Source organism: Musca domestica, unplaced genomic scaffold, assembly GCF_030504385.1.
Source record: "Musca domestica strain aabys unplaced genomic scaffold, Musca_domestica.polishedcontigs.V.1.1 45, whole genome shotgun sequence".
NCBI classification, from domain to species: domain Eukaryota; kingdom Metazoa; phylum Arthropoda; class Insecta; order Diptera; family Muscidae; genus Musca; species Musca domestica.
The window spans coordinates 1,587,799-1,609,353 of NW_026712335.1; the positions used below are offsets into that span (position 1 = coordinate 1,587,799).

The 21,555-nt window shown below is 34.5% G+C and overlaps 1 protein-coding gene across 1 annotated transcript; it reads right to left on the reverse strand.

Moving 5' to 3' along the window:
- Positions 1–2,928: 2,928 nt before the first annotated feature.
- LOC101896511 (G-protein coupled receptor 52) lies at positions 2,929–20,052 on the reverse strand. The gene is made up of 4 exons (XM_005180305.4): positions 19,022–20,052; positions 8,689–8,832; positions 8,035–8,293; positions 2,929–7,973 (listed from the first exon to the last, which is right to left on the reverse strand). The coding sequence occupies exons 2-4, from the start codon at positions 8,819–8,821 to the stop codon at positions 7,397–7,399; spliced, it is 969 nt and encodes a 322-aa protein (XP_005180362.1). The 5' UTR covers positions 8,822–8,832; positions 19,022–20,052; the 3' UTR covers positions 2,929–7,396.
- Positions 20,053–21,555: the final 1,503 nt, after the last annotated feature.

The window sequence follows — 21,555 nt, forward strand, 5'->3', positions numbered from 1 at the left end:
ACTGGTAAAGTTGGAGCAAAATCGGATTATCGTTTATCTTTCTGTGCAGAAAATATATTTTTTGAAAATTTCGACCTTTTGTAGTGGAGGTACCAGAAGGAGTAGATCGATATATTCCATCTTACCATCAGACCTTGGGTTAATAAAATGATTGAGATATGTGAAATTTTAAGGCAATCAGACTCTTACGTCACATTTTATTAGAGTTTTAATTATTCAAAATTTCGACCTTTTGTGAGGGAGGTACCAGAAGGAGTGGACCGATATTGCCCATCTTCGAACTCGATATAAGTTTGACAATAAGATTACGACGCACAACGTTTTGATGAAATTGGGTACTCCCTTCGAGAGGCAGGGTACTCCCTGCCAACCAGACAGATAGACGGACGAACATCGCTAGATCGACTCCAAATGTCCGGGAACGGATTTGGTCCAAAGAGACCTAGGGTCTATAACCCTTATTTTTGTGAGGCACATTTTGGTCGTATTAAATTATATATACCCTCTGTAGCTATATAGCTGAGGGTATAAAAGTTGTACAATAAAAGTCATTCCTACTAAAAAAATATTTTGATAATGTTTTTCGGAAAAGAGTGGAGAGAAAACTTCTTGTAAAACTTGTGCCCTTTGAGTTCTCCCCCGCGCGACCACATTTGATCTCTCTTCTCCTTAACGTTATGATTTCATTATACACACATCATACAGAACACACAACCGCACCCATTGTACCAGCAACACCACAAGCAAATCCGACAGTAGCAATGAGACTACCCTAGTATTCGTTGGCCGTGTAACGAACAATTCCGTTTTCGTTAATATGTCATGTACCACATAAGGCAAATAATTCTCATTTACTTGGTGATGCCGGCCATATATAGTATTAGCTTTGAGTTACAATGTGACAGGCTAGCTACTGCAGGGAACTTGCCAAGAAGTAGTTAATGATTTTCTGAATCATACGAAAGAAAACAAGGCTTAAGTTGTTGTACATCGCCTTTTTCATACGAAATTATGACCTCTGACCTCACATTTGTACGTTTTGGGTAGAGTTTGTCTCTGAGGGAGTGATACACATTATGATCAATTTATCAATCCATCTTCGGAAAGATGGATCAGAACAATTCTTCTCGGATCACCCTGGCAAAAATAGTGGGTAAATAAATTTAGAAAAATTATTTAATTCCATTATATTGAATATATCTGACACAAGTCTGCAATTTTGGTTATTCCTTCTTATTCACATGAATTGTTGTCTAGTTTTAATCTGGACATTATCCTACGATCTTACAGTCTAAAATTAAACAGTTTATTTGAATTTGAAATTATTAGGTTTTGTGTTTTTATTTTTGTTTCTACAAAATCTTGTATTTTTTTTTAATTTTGAAAAATTAAAAGTATTATTCCTTTTATATTTACGGCCGAATGTTTGCAATACATTTTCTAACAGCTAGGAGGCATCAAAAAACAATGCTTAAATGTTTTCTTTTTAAATAAAATAATCCTAATTTGCGGCAATACAAAATAATTTTGTTTTAATAATTCTTCTTTTTCGTTTTTAATTTTTGTGAAACAAAATTGATTAGCTAATGAATTGCAATCATTCCTTGAATATGTGTTTTTTTGTTTGGTATTTTGCTTTTCTTTATTTCCTGCTTTTGTTCAGTTAATTAGTGTTTTGATAATTATTTTCAAAAATAGTTTTAGGTTTTCATTTTTTCTCAAGTTATTTTGCAAAATTTTAGATATCAATTATTGCTATATAGAGTTCCAGTTTAGAAGGTCTACTTAGTGAACAAAAAAATGATTTTTTTTTAGTAATTTTATTCATTTATTTATGCTTGTCTGTATCTTGGAATATAATTTATTGCTTTATATTTTTTGTAATGGTTTATTGTTTATGTGGAAATAAATTAAGAAAATGTTTATTGTTAATGTTGTAGTTATGGCAATAGAGCTGTGGGTGTACCAGGAAATATATTCACGAGCGACAATGTCGGCTAAAATCTTCTCTTACATTTTAAAGACAGATTTTGATACATTTTTTCATAAATAAATTTTCAAAATATGAAACTAATCTCCGTTACTAGATATCGTACTTAACGGAAATGATGATTCTAATCCTTGGATTTTTTGAAAAATGTATACAGGGTGAGATGAAAAAACTGCAACCAACTTCAGACTACTGTCATTTCTAAGCCACTCGTCCGACAGCTGTTAAAATTATGCCAGTGATAGCTCATGATATTGTTTACAAGCGTACAAAAGCATTTTGGTGAGCATTATTCGTGATGGATTTCAAGCGTGATAGTATGATTTCTTTATATTTGGCTGGAAAACCACAAGTTGCTATCGTTAGAGCACTCCAGCATTTAAATTTGAATAAATCTTTTGTGTCTCGTACCATTGCTCGTTACCGTGATACTGGAAGCTTCGCTTGGCCGAAAGTGGTGAACTGCGGAATTTGGTTTTATCCGCTCCGACGAGAAAGCATTCGTTGTCCAGCAGTTTGTAAACAAACAAAATGATCGTGTTTACTTGCCAAAGAGGTCAGCTGAAAATGTGCGCCTTCGGTTGGCCACCAGAACTCAAGCGCCGCCATTTTGATGGTGTGGGCCGCCATAAAAGCCGATGGTCGCTCTCCGCTCGTATTAATCGACCGTGGCATCAGAATAAATGACGAATATTTTCGCGAAAATGCGTGGGTGTATTAAAGCCTTGGTCGCGCAAACATTTTGACCTTGGAAATTCCAACAGGACTCAGCACACGCCACCCAAGAATGGTTACAAAATGAGGTTCCTCGGTTACAAAATGACGTTCCTCGCTTCATTTCCAGCGCCTAATGGTCACCAAAATGTCCGGATACCAATCCGTTAGACTATTGTGTCTGGAGTATTTTGGAAAGCAAGGTTGGTACTAAAAAATACCAAAGTGTCGATCACCTCAAGCAAACGCTTCGCCGGGAACGGGCCAAAATACCGAAGAGCAGAATTCGAAAAGCGTGTGATGGTTTCATTGCCCGTTTGAAGGCCATATATCGTGCCAAAGGTGACCAATTCGAACAAATCTAAACTTATTCTAACATTTGATGCTATTTCCGACATTTTTTTGCTTTCATTCATTAAAATTTAAAAAAAATGTAAAAATTATGGCGTTTGACTTTGTTGCAGTTTTTTTTATCTCACCCTGTATGTTATGTTATAAATATCCTTCTTCATAATGTATTTTGTCTAGCCCTTACATTGCCATGCCTTTGTATGGACTTCCTCTGGGAATGACACCACCTGAAAGTCAACGAAGACTGTTGCAAATATTTCAAAAAACGAAAGTCGATTAAAATTGTTCGCACACCCACAGACCGTAGCCATATTTATAATATTGTGATGCTGTGTTTTGAGAAATAAAAAATATTGATATTGATGTCGGTGATATTGTTTTAAGTGAGTTTTATTTTTGGCAACAAATGTTTGACTTATATTTAATCAATATATATCTACTATTGTTATTATTACTCTAAACAGAAAGCTTTAAAAATATATTTTGAAATAAAAAACTTAACTGCTATCGACTAAAGATCCTAAAATTTCTATTACACACATATGAATAGCAGTATTCATTCATTCATATCTGGGCTTAATTTGAAGGAGACAAGGAAATGTATAAAGTCTTCGACCGATCTTTGATTTTCAGAATTTCTTTTCCAGAATTCTACACATGACTCTATATTGGTATCTAATTAGGTTTGTGCCCATGTTTATTTTTTCGAGTACAAAATGAAGTTCATATGCGCCTTTCGAATGCACTATCCAAAATCCGAGAACCAAAATTCTCAAAAAGACTTGAGTTAATAAAGGAGGGCTCTCGGTTTTCAATGTATTTGCTGGAAGAAATCTGTAAATTGCTTCGTTCATTTAAATACCATTAAAAGAAAACTTAAAATTCAAAGACCAATTTTTGATTTTTGTTTCAATTTTTCGAGGACCAAAACATATGTTATCTATAGTCGAAAAGCCAATACCATTGTTAGGAGACATTTTCGGAATAATTTAAAAGTCTTTTAGATATAAATATAAACTTATAATTTTATACATATCTTATATAGTAAGAGGGCCTTCAAAAGGTATTCTATCTATAGTTAGAAAATTTAGAAATTTCAATCCTTTGAGGTTCAACGAAATATATATCCATACGAAATATATATCACAAATTCAGATCAAACTTTTATGGATTTAAGACCTTCCACAGGCCCGAAAGGCCAATTTAACTTGATAAATTAGGCCAAAGACTTTATAAGGACAGATGAAATCCTCCCGAAAAAAGATAAATTAACTCTTAAAGATAACCTTGAAGTGCATGCCAAAGCGTGTCGAGAGACCTCAAAAGGTTTTCTGCCTATTTTTCTCTCATAGAAGACCTATCAGTAGTATTTTTTCCTATGCAAGAGATCTCAAAGGAATTTTATAATTTGAAAACGTTTTAAACTTTTGTGTCCATTTAATATTTATTCTCCTCAGCAATAGAATACGCCTCTCTCTATTTCCCTCTCTGGATGGTCTTAAAAGACTTTTTGAAAGGGAAGACTCTCAAAAATATGGAATATATGCAGAATCTCCTGTCTATATCGAAAGACCTCTCAAAGTTCTGGGAGGAGGTGATCTTAAAGGAATTTTATCCATTGAGGACAAAAGTCTGCCCATAAAGTGACAACCTCTTAAATCCAGTCTGTCATCTCATGCCATCTAGAAAGAAAATATCCACTGAAGTTCTTCTAAAAATATAATTAGTCTTTTAAAAGCCTTCTGTCTATAGCAGCACTGCTCAAAACAGACGTTCCTTTTTCAAAACCCATCTTCTAGAAAAAGTAGAATTGAAAATCATCAGGCATTCCTCTCTTGATAAAAGACCTTAAAAAGGTACTTTCTTAACAGAATATATCTAACATGTCCCCTATAAGCAGACCAAGAGGTCTTCTGCTGATAAATGGACATTTGACCGTTTAGACCTACAGATATTACATTGAAAATGTACACCTCTACTGGTTTATAGCCTTCGGACTCCCTTGCTTTAAGAACTATCTTCTGGTAATATGGAATATAATCTTCTAGAAAAATAGTATTGAAGATCTTTAAGCGATCCTCTCTTGATAAAATACCTTAAAGAGGTATTCTCTTGACGGAGATCTCTTAAAGCACCCATATGAGGAGACCAAGAGGTCTTTTGCTGATAAGAGAACTGTTGACCATTTTAACCTACCGATATTCCACTGGAATATAAATTTCCATATATAATGTCCTCAGAGTTTCCGTTTTTTAAAAACTATCTTGTAGTAATATCTTCAAGTGTCCCTCTCTTGATAAACGTCCTTAAAGAGGTAATTTCTTGAGAGAAGACCAAGAGCTCTTCTGCTGATAATTGGACTTTAGACATTTTGGATTTACCTATATTCCACTGGAATATAATTTTCTATTGGTATAAATTTTCATAGATTTACTTTTTTTAAGACCTAATTTCAAGAGAGTCTAATGGAAATTCTAGAAAAATATAATAGACGATCGTCAAGCATTCCTCTCTTGATAAAAGCTCTTAAAGGGGTACTCCCTTAACCGGATCTCTTATAGGTTCCCTATCAGGAAACCGAGAGTTCTTATACTGATAAATGGACTTTTGGTGTTTTAGACCCAGCGATATTCTATTGAAAATATACCCATCCACTGGAAAATAACTTTCAGAGACTTTCCGTTTTTAAAGACCCATTTTTGGTCATTTGAAGACATTTCCTAAGGAAATAGAATTGAAGATTTTCAAGCGTTCCTCACTTTATAAACGATCCAATAGAGATTCTCTCTTGACAGAAGATCTCTTACAGACCCCATATGAGAAGACTAAGAAGTCTTCTACTGATAAGAGAACTTTTGGCCATTTAGACCCGCCGATATTCCACTAGAATGTACTTTTCTATTGGTATATAATTAAAATCATATAACTTTCGGTTTTTTTTTTTCAGAACCATCTTGAGGTAAAATCATGAGGTGTTCCTCTTTAGACAAATGACCCTAAAGACGTTCTTTCTTGACATAAGATCTCTTATAGGCCACATATGAAGAGACCAAAAGATCTTCCACTGATAAAAGAATATTTGACCTACCGATATTTCACTGGCATATTCTTCTCTATTGGTATATAATTTCCTCGAAATTTCCGTATTTAAGACCTATTATCTCGTGGTAATTTAAAGAGAGTCTAACAGATTTCCTAGAAAAAGTTGAAGAACTTTTGAAAAACTTTTAAAATATCTTCTATAAATCAATGAGAGAAGAAGAGGTCTCAGTTCATATGAGATATGAGACTGTTTGGAGACTTCCTTTGACTTTCGGAATCAAAATTAGTATTTTTTTTTATCCTTAACATTTAAATATGATTAAAGTAGCGCCGGCCTGTTTGAAAATTCGATTTAAAATATATATGTGTGTCTCTGCGCCCAAGAAAATATTTTGAGATCTTTATTTATGAAATTATTTTCTCAAATTCGCCATCGATTTGAAAATAAAATAAAAAAATAAAAAATTAATGGTGTAAGCTCATTAAATTTATTCATTTTTTTCTATGCCTTTAAAACTACTTATCAAAAATAACTTAATTATGGATTTTATTTATACTTTTTTCATAGATTTTAATTAATATTTTAAATTTATTTTGGAATGAAAATTGTTTTTCTTCGTTATGTTTTTGTTTTTTTTTTCATTTTGTTTATAAATCAAGACTTAAATGCTAATCAACTTTAGTTGCACTAATTCACTTTAGCTTAGAGATGCTAGATTATTTTTTTTTTATAATTTTTATAATTTCATATTATTTTTTTTTCTTCATTTATTTGCAAAGTATAGTTAATAGTATGTACGTACAGTTTGCATTACTTTTTATCTAAAGTTGTATTTTGTTTAATTATTTAATTTAAATTGAATTATTTTTTTAATATATTTATAATTTCATCTAATTACAACCAATTTAATTAAATCTTTAGTTCTGTTTTTTTTTTGTTCATCTATGAGAATAATAAACTAGTTTTTGGTTTGGGGTTTTAATTTTTAATAAAAATTATGGAAAGTATGTGGAGGTGTGTGTGTGTATGTGGGTGTTTGTGTGTGGGGCAATTTGTATTAAAGTTCCTCAAGAACTCCCATCGTTGGGGGCATACTAAAATATGTGTAAATGTGTGAGTGTGTGTTTTGTGTGAAAGGTGGGCTGGGCTGGGCGAGTTAGCTTTTCCAAAAAAATTTAAAAGTTGTGTGTGTGTATCTGGTTAGGGGGAGGGGTTAGGTGTGGGAGAAAATTTTTTGGATAAAGGCATTTCAGTAGTACTCATCGATACACTTTAAGCCACATGAAAATCTAACGACTCTAGTCATCTGGGTCCAACCCGATTAGTTCAGCTTGCAAACGGCCCTTAGTCTTACAGCATATTGTTAGGCAAAATACTCTGAGCGCGATACGAAATTGCGGTGACATCGTGGTCATTATTATTATCTTCCAAAAGGAATTTAGCACGCCGATCCAGACGACGCCAAAATTAATGAGAGTACTTTGCACAACATCACCGGTTACCTGTTCGTACAAACGTAACGAAATCCACGGCAACCAGGACATCCAGAATGCAAACACTAATGCAAATGACATCATATGACTTGGATTCGATAAATTTTCGGCCAACGCCGTAGCGTATTCTTTATCGTGTATGGGCTCGCCCGACTTGAGCTTGCGCATCATTATGAATATATATGAATAGTTATGGACAATGGATATAACACTGGGACCTAAGACTAATATTGCTAGAGTTATGCTATAGGCCGCCATATTGCCCCAGTCGAGCATGCAGATGTGGGCGACATCGTTTTTCACCGGCGCCGTATAGCCCAATATGGGCGGACAGCAGAGGAGGGCGGCTGAGATCCAGGTGAAGGCCATCCAGCATTGGCATCTAAAGACAAACAACAAATTAATAATATCCTCTACAACAATTGAGCATAAGGAGAACCCACCTTGTTTTTGTCTGCACAGTCTCATAGCGCAGAGGTTTCCGCACTGCCAGATAGCGATCAACCGATATCCACATGAAGGTGTACACCGATACCGCCCACAGTGTTACCTCCAGATAGCCTGTGAAGCGACATATAATCTCCTCCTGGATCCATTCGCCAGTCAGGGCGGGATAGACTGAAAATGGCACCACCAATAGACCGCATAATAAATCTGCTACAGCTAATGACAGCAAATAGTAATTGATGACCTCAGTGGGACCTAGACATGCAGCAACAGGTGGGATAAAATAGAATTTAAAAAAAATAACAAAATATTAATATCTCGTTTTTTTCAACTTCCTCTCATCGCAAGGTTTGCTGGGAAACACATGATTGTCCTCCAGGAAGCATTTTTAATTTCGAAAATTTATTTAATTACCTTTTTTCAACCATTTTTTTCGTCTTGTCCATATTTAACATATATTTCTGTTTTTAAGTCTCTCTTTCACACACACACATAGTCAGTCTTAAGAATAGTTTACAATAATATATACAGAAGGATTTGTTGGGGATATATATATTTTTTTTAAATTATAATTTGGTTAAGGAATTTCGGTTTTGGTGGATAGCAGAAAATTTTGGGAAATATGGGAAATCACAACTTTCCGAACTTACCTTTGAAATTGGCATATGTGGCTATAATCAAGAGATTCGATAAAATAATGGCAACGGCTAATATGGAGATGAGAACAGCTTTGGTAAGTGCCTCCACTTTGGAATTATCCTGCAGGTAACTCATTTCCTGCATTTTTGTAATGTCTGGAAAAGATAACCAAAAAAAAAAAAAAAAGAAGTTTGAGAATTACACTGTGCAACAAAAACGTTTTCAATAATTACAGGAAAAATCCAGTAGACTATGAAAATAGAGCTAAAATATCTGCGTTTTGAAAGTTTAAAGATTTCAGGAATGTAGTGTCCTTGAAAGCGATACAGATAACAATACGAGGATCTTTTTGTTAGAAAAATATTAACCCCCAAACGAGTCTCCAATGGGGTCTTTTTGGTCCATTTTTTGCAAATTGTGGATAAAAACTCCCCTTAAACGGGTTCGTAGCAAGTCAAAATATTCTACAAACTTTTTGACATAAAATTCTAGCATAGGTCCTAGAAGGTATAAAAAGTCTAGAGCTTACCTAAACTTCAGGAATTCATAAATATTTAACACACATTTTAGGGTTAAAACCGTTCCGTTATGTGTGTGAATTAACTCCTACTGCCAATCACAGAGACCGACCGTGACATCCTTATACAATTTAAGGATCCCTTCACCCAATACCAAATTTAGTACCAGTTAGTACTTTTCGTACAGTTAAAGTACGCATTTTCAAAAAATAATCTCCATATCTCAAGTTCAGGTACCAACAGCAGATACCTTAATATAAAATTTCAGTATTTCAGATCTTTAATTTCCCCCATTACCAAATTTAGTACAATTATAGTACGTGACAACCATCAACAGTGACATCCATATTAAATTTCAGGATATCAGCTCTATTCCTTCACCCAATCCCAAATTTAGTACTTTTTGTACAATAATTGTACACATTTCACATCCATATCTCAGTTCCAGATACCAACAGAGACATCAATATCAAATAAGAGGATTCCAGTCCCCATCTCTTCACGCAATACAAAATTTAGTATCATTAGGTACTTTTCGAATAAATATAGGTCACATTTCCAAACCACAGCAAAATATCAAACACAGATACCATCAGTAATTTAAATAACAAACTTCAGAATTGTATATCTGTGTCCTTTCACCCAATATCAAATTTAGTACTATTCAGTACTTTTTGTACAATCATAGTATACATTTCCGAAACCACCACTATTTGTCCATGCTACACATGAACAGCGATCCTGATACCAAATTTCAGATATCAACCTCTATCTGTTCACCCAATACCAAATGTTACCAAATATAGTACTATATAGTACTTTTCATGCAAATCCCATTTTAGTTCTCAATCCAGTGATCCTAATGCCAAATTTTGGACTTCCAACTCAATCAGTTACCCAAAAACTAAATTTAGTACCATTTAGTACTTTTTGGTACGTATTTTCAAAACCGCCTAAAAATATCAACCCTACACACTGACAGTGATCCTACTGTTAAATTTCCGATTTGAAGCAGTATATTTTCACCCAATTCCAAATTTAGTTCCATTTAGCAATTTTCGTACAAATATAGGACGCATTTCCAAACCACCACCTAATCTCAAACACAGATACCATCAGTAATCTAAAAATTTAATTCCAGAATTTTATCTTCATCCCATTGCCCAAATCCAAATATAGTATTAATTAGTACTTTTCGTAGAATTACAGTACAAATTTCCCAAACCACCTCCATATGTCCAGGTTACACATGACCAGCGACCCTTATAGCACATTTCAGATTTCAACCACTTTATGTTCCTTTTATATTAAATAGTACCTCCATAAATCAATACCAGATACCAACAAGGCATAAACATTAAATTTAAGGATTCCAGCCCTATCCCTTCACCTAATACCAAATTTAGTACCATTTAGTACTTTTCGTACCAAATAGAAAGCATTTCCAATCCACCGTCAAATCTAGTCATATAAAAATATTGGGATGTACGAAGTTTAGGAAGAATCAGATTCATATTTCGCATTCTATGAGAGACAGATTTTTTTCAAAAGTTTGACCCATTGGGGGGAGGTAGCATAAGAGTGGGCCGATTTACCCGCACCAGATCTTGTGCTAGTAAAAATATTGAGTGGAGCAAAACTAGAAGTCAATCGGACCCTTATTTCCCATTATAAAGATCTATAATTATTCAAAAATTTGAGCCTTTGTGGGGGAGGTACGAGAAGGGGTAAATCGATGTATCCCATCTCCATACTGGATCTTGTGTTGAAAAAATCGTGCGCTCATACCCACTTTTATGAGCGTAATGGTTGTTCAAAATTTTGACTCGCAGTGGGGGAGGTACCTAAAGGAGTATTCCGTTCTATCTGTCCTTAATACCAGGTCTTGTGTTGGTAAAATAATTGAGATGTGTGAAATTTTACGACCGTGAGACTTTTATTTTACATTTTATAATAGAGACAATTATTCAAAATGTTGACCCGTTGTGGGGAAGGTTTCAGAAGGTGTGTACCGATATATTCCATCTTCACACCAGATTTTGTGTTAATGGAATTTTTGGTGATGTGTGAAATTTGAAGGAAATTGGATGCTAATTTCGCATTTTATAAGAGATATAATTATTCAAAATCCTGACCCTTTGTGGGGAAGGTACTTGATTGAGTGGGCCGATATAGTCCATTTTCGAACCTGTGCTAGCACTGACAAAATATTGGGATTTTTAAGACGTGCTCAAAATTTCTATGACGTAAATTATTTTCGAGTTTTGCCTTGTTAAGGCGAAGATCATATGTTTTATGATTTATGTGTTTGTTTTCTCTTTCGAGACGAGCTTAATGATCTGAAATTTGCAGTGAAAAGGAAAGCCAGATAGACACTATCACTATGCGACGCGTTTCGCCGTTGGTTAAGCGGCTCATCAGGCATATTTGGTGTGGATGATGGCTTACAAGGGCCGTTCTCTGGAAAGTAGTATATATTTCGAACTTATTGCAAATTAGCATATGCGAATTATACACTAGAAACTCTCCAGGTTCGACTCAAGTTCTATTCTTTGAAAATGATGACCAGAAGGAGTGGACCGATATTGCCCATCTCCGAACTCAATCTAAGTTTGATAATAATAATACTATGTATCAAGTTTGGACCAAATCGGATACTCCCTTCGAGAGTTATAGTGAGCACCAGTCAGCCCGACAGACACGCACTTCTAGATCAACTCCAAATACCCTGAAACGGATTTGGTCCAAGAAGACCTAGGGTTTAATACCGATATTCCGATGAGGCACGTTTTGGCAGTAACAAACGATATATACCCTCTGTAACCATATCGGATACTTTATCTAAAATTTTGCAAAGTATAGAGCAAAATATTTGAGCCCTGTATATGGTTAAGGCTATACATATAATGAGCCCTAAAAAATTTTCTCCTGACAATCCAATTTGTAGCACCTTCACTTGGAATTTGTAGCACCTCCCCCTGATCATGATCTGAAAATTGTCACACAGTGTTATTTATACAAATATTTGTTTATTTATCCCTCTCTAACAAGACTACTAACTTACATATTACATTGAAGGAGAACACCACATTTAGCACCATATGTTCGCTCACTTCAATTTCAAATTCGCTACCATATGTGCCCAACACATTTTAACAATCCATAAATTTTCTAAATAATTGCCTAGTTTAGGCCATAGTTGAAATGTTTAGCCACAAGGAAATGTAAATAGCTTACATATACAACATATGGCTTAAAATACCTCCGTCATATCCGCATTCCGTTCACTGGTCATCCAAAACAAAATTTAATATTATTGCTGTAGCGAAATGTGTTCTTTTAAATTTTGTTATTGAATTGGCCGACCGGTTCATACGAAATCCAAATTGATGAGTTGTTGTTGTACAAGGTTAAGGTTATTGTAGCCTTAAACGCCATAAGGTGTGCACTGGCGTTCAATGCAAATATCAAAGGTTATCGCGAAGTGGCAAGGAGGGGTTGGACGAAAATTGAACGAACGGCAGACCAAACGATATATTATCGATATGATAGGTGCTATCATCATCGTCGTCATCATCATCACCACCACCACCATCGTCGCTAACAAGGATAATTGACTTAAAAGGATTTTTTTTTTGGCACGAAGTGCAAGGTCATGTGAATTTTTTTCGCTTTTTTTTGTGAACAGGCATGTGTGAATGATACTGTTGGAATTGGTTTGATATCATGAAGGTTGATTTGAAAAAAAAAGAAAGCCATTGATATTTTGGTAACAGTATCGTCTGTTTGGATTATGACACTTACATTTGGCTTAGAAGTCGTAACCCTGTTATAATACTAAAACCATACAATGAAAATCTTGGTAAATAGAAGAGTAAGGTTTTTTAGCGACTAGATACTCAATCAATACCAGAAGGATCCGGTTGAAGATTGAATAATGGGTGAATCATCCGATAAATTATAATCAGCTGTTGCGTACTAAACAGCTGACTTTAAATAGGGATTTCAAGGTTTTGTACTAAGCTCGTATACATATAAAAGTACTTCTTAATTTTCATAATAAGAAGGCTTTGGACACTATTTTCATCTCAATTAGATGTAATTTGACATTTTGGGTTTCCATAAAAAATATTATTTCCAATTGTCCTAAGCAACGCACAGTGGGGTAAGATGCTCAAAAACGAAGATTAATTCAGGGAAGCATTTTATCGCTCTGAAATTTTGCTCAGACATTCATATTACCTCCAACATTTTGAATTCTGAGCGGACAAAATCTCTCCCTGCTAAATTTTGTGAAGATAAATCCACTATTAAGTATTGACCGTATATGACGGTTCTTCCAAAATTTATGGATTTTGGGAATTTCTTCCTGCAAAATATATAATGGTACTTCCTAATACTAGGTATTTTGAGGGTTTCAGACAGAGCTTTTTACAAACTTATTATTTTGTATTTTGTTTCCCAATGGATGGATGGAAATATTACAAAAATTGCCTATATATATCCAAAATTTGAGTTAAGCCAAAAAAAAAAATTATTTATCCTTTCTAAAACCTTCTAAATCTGAAGAAAAATTATACTACATATTTTTATGAGGAAAGGAATAACTACAAAAAAAAAATTATACAAATTTGGCTGGCGCATATATATATAAAAAATTGGCTTCCTACCTGAAATAGACTAACACCTTATAATATATTTAGAAAAATATATATGTGACTGACATTTAAAAAATCATCTATATCATCCTTGAGGGTTAAATAAGTAACCTCACCACTGATTTTTAAAGAGACTAAAATACTTTTATGTATAGTTTTATATATATAGTTTAGAATTCCAGTTAATAACAGGATAAAAACCCAAGAGAAACTTCTTTAGAAAGACCAACAAAAAAAAAAAACGAATAAACAGAGAACAAGATCAAAGTACATTCACCGCAAAATCAGTTGACTATTTTCACCATTTTTTAAATTCAACAAAAACGGCAAAAAGGGCACGAGTTTTTTGTTGATTATGAAAGATGACATTCCATACTAAAATACAAAATTAAAATTTTAAGACCTTCTCGATATTATTTTTTTTAAAACTCCACATACTTTTCGGATATGGCGAAAATATGGTTATATTTTGAATTAATTTTTAAAATATTTTTACATCATTATTTTTAAAGCTTTTTTATTCTAAAATACTGATAACTACCTGCATTCGATGTTTCAATTTTAAAATAATAACTTTTGATGGAAAAAAACTAAATTATTGCACTTCAAAAAAAAAAAAAAAAAAACAAAGACAAATTTTTTCCTTCTTCTTGCGAAAAAGTGAAACATTTCTTAAATTTGCCACTGTGTAATTAGAGAACTAAACAACGTATGACTTTGAAATTTTCGGTACTGAAGTAGAATTTATTTTTCAATTAATCTCCGTGTTTTGTGTTTTAACCCCTCTGTGCAATGGTTTGTAGACATTTCCACTTAAATTTGTGTAATTTTGCATTTAGGGATATAACTTTTTGAGGTCCCTGCTTATAAGGGACCTTTGATTTATAAACGATTTTGAATGGTTCTCGGTCCACAAAAACAACCTTCAAAATGTTTACAGAAGATTTTTAAAAGGCTTCGGTCTATAAAAGGTCAACAGACCGCCTTCGACATATGAATAAAGACTTTTAAAAGGTCTTCTGTTCAAAAAAAGTCATTTCTATCAAAGATTTGGGAAGTCCTTTTCCAATAGAAAAGCTCTTAAAAGTCTTTTTTAAAAAGTCGCCTGCAAATAGAAGACCCTTTTTTAAGATCAATGAAAGACCTTTTAATTACAGGGTGAGATGAAACAACTGCAACCAACTTCTGACTGCTGTCATTTCTAGTGGTTTTGGCTGGAAAACCACAAGTAGCTATCGTTAGAGCACTCCAGCATTTAAATGTGAATAAATCTTTTGTGTTTCGTACCATTGCTCATTACCGTGATACTGATCAAGGAAGTGGACGGAAGAAAACAGCAATATCAGAACAGAAATGGTTCGAAAAGTAAGGAAGCGTCTTGATCGAAACCCGCGTCGCAGTGGCCGAAAAATGGCTAGTGAGCTGACCATATCGCAATATTCCATTCGGCAAATATTGAAAAATGAGCTCGGGATAAAGCCATTGAAGTTCCAAAAAGTGCAAGAACTACACCGCAACAGAAATAGGAAGAAAATATACCCAAAAGAGCTAAAGAGTTGCTTCGCTTGGCCGGAAGTTGTGAACTGCCGAATTTGGTTTTCTCTGCTCCGATGAGAAAACATTCGTTTCAGGAGTTTGTAAACAAACAAAATGATCTTGTTTACTTGCCAAAGAGGTCAGCTGAAAATGTGCACCTTCGCTTCGCCGGGAATGGGTCAATATACCGCAGAGCAACATTCCGGCAGCATGTGATGGTTTCTTTGGCCGCTAGAAGGCCATAAATCGTATCAAAGGTGACCAATTCGAACAAATCTAAACTTATTCTAAAATTTGATGCTATTTCCGATATTTTTTGCTTTCATTCAAAAAAAAAAAAAAAAAAAAAAAAATATATATAAAAATTATGGCGTTTGACTTTGATGCAGTTTTTTTATCTCATCCTGTAGAACACTCCTTTAAGATCAATAGAAGACCTTTTAAATATATCTTGTCGTTAGAAACCCTTCCAGAGATCTTTGCTCTATACAAGACCACGAAAGCACTTCGACCAAGAGATTTCTCCAATTTTTTTAGTATCATCGAGGATCTGCATTTTAACAATACCCTTTGGAAAATCAAAAGACCTTTGGTCTACGGAAGACCTTTGAAGGAGCTTCGGTTTACAAGTTTTCGATGTAGTGTAAACCGTTGACCTTAAATCATCAAGGGCTCCTTCCTATGGTCTAGTTGTTAAAAAAGGTCCAATAAGATTTCGACCTGCAAGAGACATTCGAAAGGGTTATGGCCGGCAAAGGACCTTCATATGGTATTTTTTCCGGCAAAAACTTTCCATGGGTTCGACCGTAGCCTTAGTAAAAACCCTCGAAAGAAATTCGGTCTACAGAGGACCGTTGAAGGATCCCCGGACCATAGAATTGTCTACAAAGAATTTTCAAATTATCTTCGGTGTACGAATGAAAAAAATGTGCAGGACTTTTGAAAGTTTTTGGTCGCTAGAAGAGTTTCAACAGGTCTTTGGTCCTTAAAAGGGTCTCCGTCAAAATAATGCCTTCAAAACGGTCGTTGGTCTACCAAAAACTCTTAATTGTCTCCCTGTCTGCAGAAGACCTTCAAATGGCGTCCGATAAGGGTTCTTATGGTTTTCGGTTTTTATAAAATCTTTAAAAGGTCTTCTTTGGACCAAAGACCTTCACAGCATCACCTGTCCCTAGGAGACCCTCACAAAGTCCCTTTCTAAAGAAAACACGAAAAATTCTACGACATGCAGAAGCTTTTGAAACGGCTTTGGTCAGCAAAAGGATCGAAGAATTTTAAAAGTCTTCTGGTAATTAGGAGAACGAAAAACCTATTTACGGTTTTTACATACAGTAGATCTGTTTTTTAGGTACTCTTCGGATTGAAGACATTTCATTGGATTCAGACGGCATTTTGTATATATAAGGTCTCTTTCTTGTCATATGTGTACCTTAGAAATGTTGAACGTCTCTTGAAGACTGAAAACCTATAAAGGAGACCTATCAGAAAATGGTACTGAACTTCTAAAATATTACCATAAGGTATTATGAGAACGAATAGAGCTGAAAACATGAAATTCGGTATGAGAATCAAAGTTGGAAAATAAGTTTAATAACGGTGGTTCGGGAAATGTGTACTAAGTGTTGGAAATGTTGCTAAATTTGGAACAGTTTGGATTAGGTTGGAGGGATGAAGCTGGAATTTTGAAATTTTGTATTTGAGGTCCCTGCTGGTAGTAGGTTTGTGATAAAGAGGCGGTTTTGGAAATGTGTACTATCAATGTACGAAAAGTACAGAATGGTACTATATTTTGTACAGTTTGGTATTGGGAGAACAGACAGTACTTGAATTGTGGAATTTTGTATTAAGGTCGCTGTTCATGTGTGGCCTGGCCATATGGAAGTGGTTTCGGTATTTGTACTATAATTGTACGAGAAGTACAAAATGGTGCTAAATTTGGTGAGTGAAGAAGAAATATGGCTGGAATCCCGAAATTTGATATGAATGTCCATTTTGGTAGCTGTGGTTTGAAAATTACGAGGTGGTACTTAAATAGGTATTGGGAGAAGGGATATAAATTTAATATGGAGGTCTCTGATATTGCTTGAAATCAAAAATTTGGCATTAGGGGTTAGAGTATGGGACTGACAATTGTACGAAAAGTACTGAATGGTACTATTTTTGGTATTCGCTGAAGGGATAGAATATTTAGTTTACTGTTGTTATTTGTGCTCGAGATTTGGCGGTGGTTTGGAAATATGTCATATATTTGTGCGAAAAGTACTAAATGGTACTAAATTTGATATTCAGTGAAGGAATTGGCCTAGAATCCTCAAATTTTCAGCTGGTATTGAAATATGAAGTTAGTTTTGGAAATGTGTACTATAAATGTACAAAAAGTACTAAATAGTACTAAATTTTCTATTGGGTAAAGCGATAGAGATTAAATTCTGAAATTTGATATTTAGGTTACTGATGGTATCGAGTTTTCAGATTAAGCAGCGGTTTGGGAATTCGTTTTACATTTGTACGAAAATTACTAAATGGTACTACATTTGGTATTGAGAGAAGAGATAAGGCTAGAATCCTCAAATTTGATACTGATATCTCTGTTGGTATCTGGAATTAAGATATGATGATTTTCGAAATGTGTCCTAACCGCTGAAACCGTGAGATTCTATAGTGCCATAACTGTTGATGTCTAGGATTGAGATATAGAATGGTTTTGCAAATGTGTACTTAGCTTTTACGAAAAGTACGAAAAATACTGTTGGTATTTAGAATTGAGATATTGAGATGATTTTAGATCTGTGTACTATAATTGTACGAAAAGTATTAAGTGGTACTAAATTTGATATTGGCTGAAGGGATAGAGCTGAAATCGCGAAATTTGATATAGATGTCACTGTTTATGTCTATGATTGAGATATCGAAAAATTTTACGAAAAGTAATAAATTTCGTGTTTAGTGAAGGGAAATTTTGATATTGAGGTCTCTGTGTAGTATGACTGTACGAAAAGTACTTATTAGTACTACATCGCAAAGAGCAGAAATCCTTAAATTTGATGGTGGATGTCACCGCTGCTGTCTGAGGTTGAGAAAAGAAGCTGGTTTTGGATATGCGTACTATAACTTTACTGAATTGGGTTGAGGTCGCTGTTGGTTTCTAGCGTTCAAATATGGATTGTTGGAACGAATCTAATTTTTTTTAGGTGGACTTTTCGTTGGGGTCACTTGATAGTCCCTTTATATAAGTTCACATTTTCGATATTCTATAGACAGATATATTATGGGATTTTTTTGGTCTGAAGATCATATACAGGTCTCCTATTGACAGGGGACCTTTCTATCGAAGATTAAAAACCCAAGATTGAATCCTTTATATACTGCAATTCAATAAGTCCTCTCTGACTTATTTTGACTCGGCTAAAAATTGAAAACTTTTTTCGACATTTCCTACCATTTGCTAGTTTGCAGTGGAAAACCTCCACATTACAACATGTTTCTAAAAAAAAAAAAAAAAAAAAAAAAAAAACTACAAAATTCCAAAACAATTTGTTCAACTCATGTTTGGCGGACATATTGCCCTAGGGGGAGGGCGTAAATAGTTTGCATATAACGATTTTGTTGCATTATCCAACTGAAACACTTACCGTACTTCCGGTCATGACGCTTTGCCAAGATTTATTGGTGTATCATCATTGCATGAACATTAGATGAACAGCAAGCAGCACATGGAGCGAGCGAGACACAGACACACACTCAAACAAATTTGGCGGGAATTTTCACAGAAACGAAGTGTTTGGCAATGTTGTTGTTGGTTGTGTGGCAGGTGGCAGGAAGGAAGGAAGAAATTCCAACTGCAAACAAGTGTTGCAAATGAACCTTGCTGTTTTTCGCAGTTTGTTTCGGGTGGGAGGTGGTCTGGGTAGGGTGGCGACCAGTTGTAGTTGATGTTGTCCTACACGCTGCAGTTATCTAGTCGGGGTGCATTCCATGTATTCCAATGTGTCCTTAAGGTGTTGAGAGTGGAATTTTGTTGGTTGTTGTTTTTTTGGAGTTTTTCAGCGGCACGCGAAGGTCGTCGCTTCGATTGGTAACGTAATTGTTGCCTAGCCCAGCGATGGCCTAGAAAGGATGGGTGCTGATAACTGGGCTTCGGATTTTTTTGGTTCTCGGCCAAAAATGTACTGTACGTCAGCCAATGAATGTGAACTGCAGTGCACTGTTGTCGGGCCCCAGAAGATTATTTTTTATTCCAGCTGACGTTTACAGTTCTCTGGGTTGCCTTCGATTTGTGTTTTTTTTGTTTTTTTTTTGTTTTCTTTTGTCTTCTAGGTTTTGTCCTTTTTCTTTGTTGTTGTCAAGTTTAAGGTTAAGGTTATGTTTAGAATATTATTTTTGCCTAGCCATTGGGGGGTAGGTTGACAGGCTCGTTTCCACTTTCTCACTTGATGGATTTACAAAAAGGAAAAAGGATATTTTTCGTTTGGTTCACAACGCTATTTGTTTGAAAATGTTATTATTTTGTTTTTGTTATTTAACAAAGATTTTCAAATATATATTTTATGTATATAGGCATTATATTGAAGTTTTGAAAAAAGAGATTTTTTTTAATATCACTACTTAGGCTTGTTGTTGAGTATATTTTTGTTTTTTGTTATATAATTTGATTTGAAAACGTATTGTATTTTATTTTTTTTTAATATCATTTAATGGAAGATTTAATGATTAAATTTAAAAATTTAAAGATTTTTAATTTTTTGTTTTGAATATTAATGTTTGTTATTTCTATTTAATAAAATATTTTTAACACAGCTTTCAGTTTAACGAATATTACTAATTTATATAATTTATTTAATTAAATGTTATATACCGTAGTTATATTATATATTGGTTTATATATAAATTTCATTTGAAGTAATTAACTAAGATTTTTATTTGAGTGTAATTGTTGAATTTCAGCCGCTGAATCTGGAATAGAAAAAAAAACGAAAAATTAAATGTTAATAAATTTCGTAAATACCAGATAAATATACAAATCGAGATATTCAATTATTTACTATAATTATATAATATAATGATTTAATCTCTATTTTTAAAAGAAAAAAACTTAATTTATTTACTAAAATTATATAATTTATGTCAACGCTTTGGTATAACCCCCATAAAACTATACCTCCCGATTTTTGTTCTTTTGATGATTTTTGCCACATTTTCTCACGAATATGTCTAAAAATTGGTATTTGTGGGTCATAATGGGTTCTAATGTTTCTTTTACCCTAAGGTGGAGGGTATCAAAAGTTCGGCCCAGCTGAACTTAATATTTTTTACTTGCTTTTTTTTAATTTTATTGAATGAAAGCAAAAATGTCGGAAATAGCATCAAATTTTAGAATAAGTTTAGATTTGTTCGGATTGGTCACCTTTGGCACAAATTATGGCCTTCAAAGGGCCAATGAAACCGTCACATGCTGGCCGAATGTTGCTCTGCGTTATTTTGACCCATTCACGGTGAAGCGCTTGCTTGAGGTGATCGACACTTTGGTATTTTTTAGTGCCAACCTTGCTTTCCAAAATACTCCAGACACAAGAGTCCAACGGATTGGAATCCGGAGATTTTGGTGGCCATTGTGCGCTGGAAATGAAATGAGGAACGAACCTCATTTTGTAACCATTCGTGGGTCCAAGGTCTGCGGCCAAAATGTTTGCGTGCCCAAGGCTTTAATACAGCCTCCAGAATATTTTTGCTATAATATTCGGCATTTATTCTGATGCCACGTTCGATATTTACGAGCGGAGAGCGATCATCGGCTGTTATGGCGGCCCACACCATCACCATGAGCGGCGCTTGAGTTCTGATGGCTAACCGAAGGTGCACATTTTCAGCAGACCTTTTCGACAAGTAAACACGATAATTTCGTTTGTTTACAAACTGCTGGACAACGACTGTCCTGAAAACGAATGTCGAGAAAACCAAATTCGGCAGTCCACCACTTTCGGCCAAGCGAAGCAACTCTTTAGCTCTTTTAAGTATATTTTCTTTCTGTTGCGGTGTAAGTTCTTGCACTTTTTGGAATTTCAATGGCTTTACTCCGAGCTCATTTTTCAATATTTGCCGAATGGAATATTGCGATATGCTCAGCTCACGAGCCATTTTTCGTCAAATGCGACGCAGATTTCGAACC

What these genes read in the sequence shown, in the direction of transcription:
- LOC101896511 (XM_005180305.4), bottom strand. Translation starts at nt 8,821, where the DNA reads ATGCAGGAAATGAGTTACCTGCAGGATAATTCCAAAGTGGAGGCACTT. An exon ending in CACATATGCCAATTTCAAAG is followed by an intron (nt 8,294 to 8,688) that starts GTAAGTTCGGAA and finishes CTGCATGTCTAG; the next exon opens with GTCCCACTGAGGTCATCAAT. An exon ending in ACTGTGCAGACAAAAACAAG is followed by an intron (nt 7,974 to 8,034) that starts GTGGGTTCTCCT and finishes GTTTGTCTTTAG; the next exon opens with ATGCCAATGCTGGATGGCCT.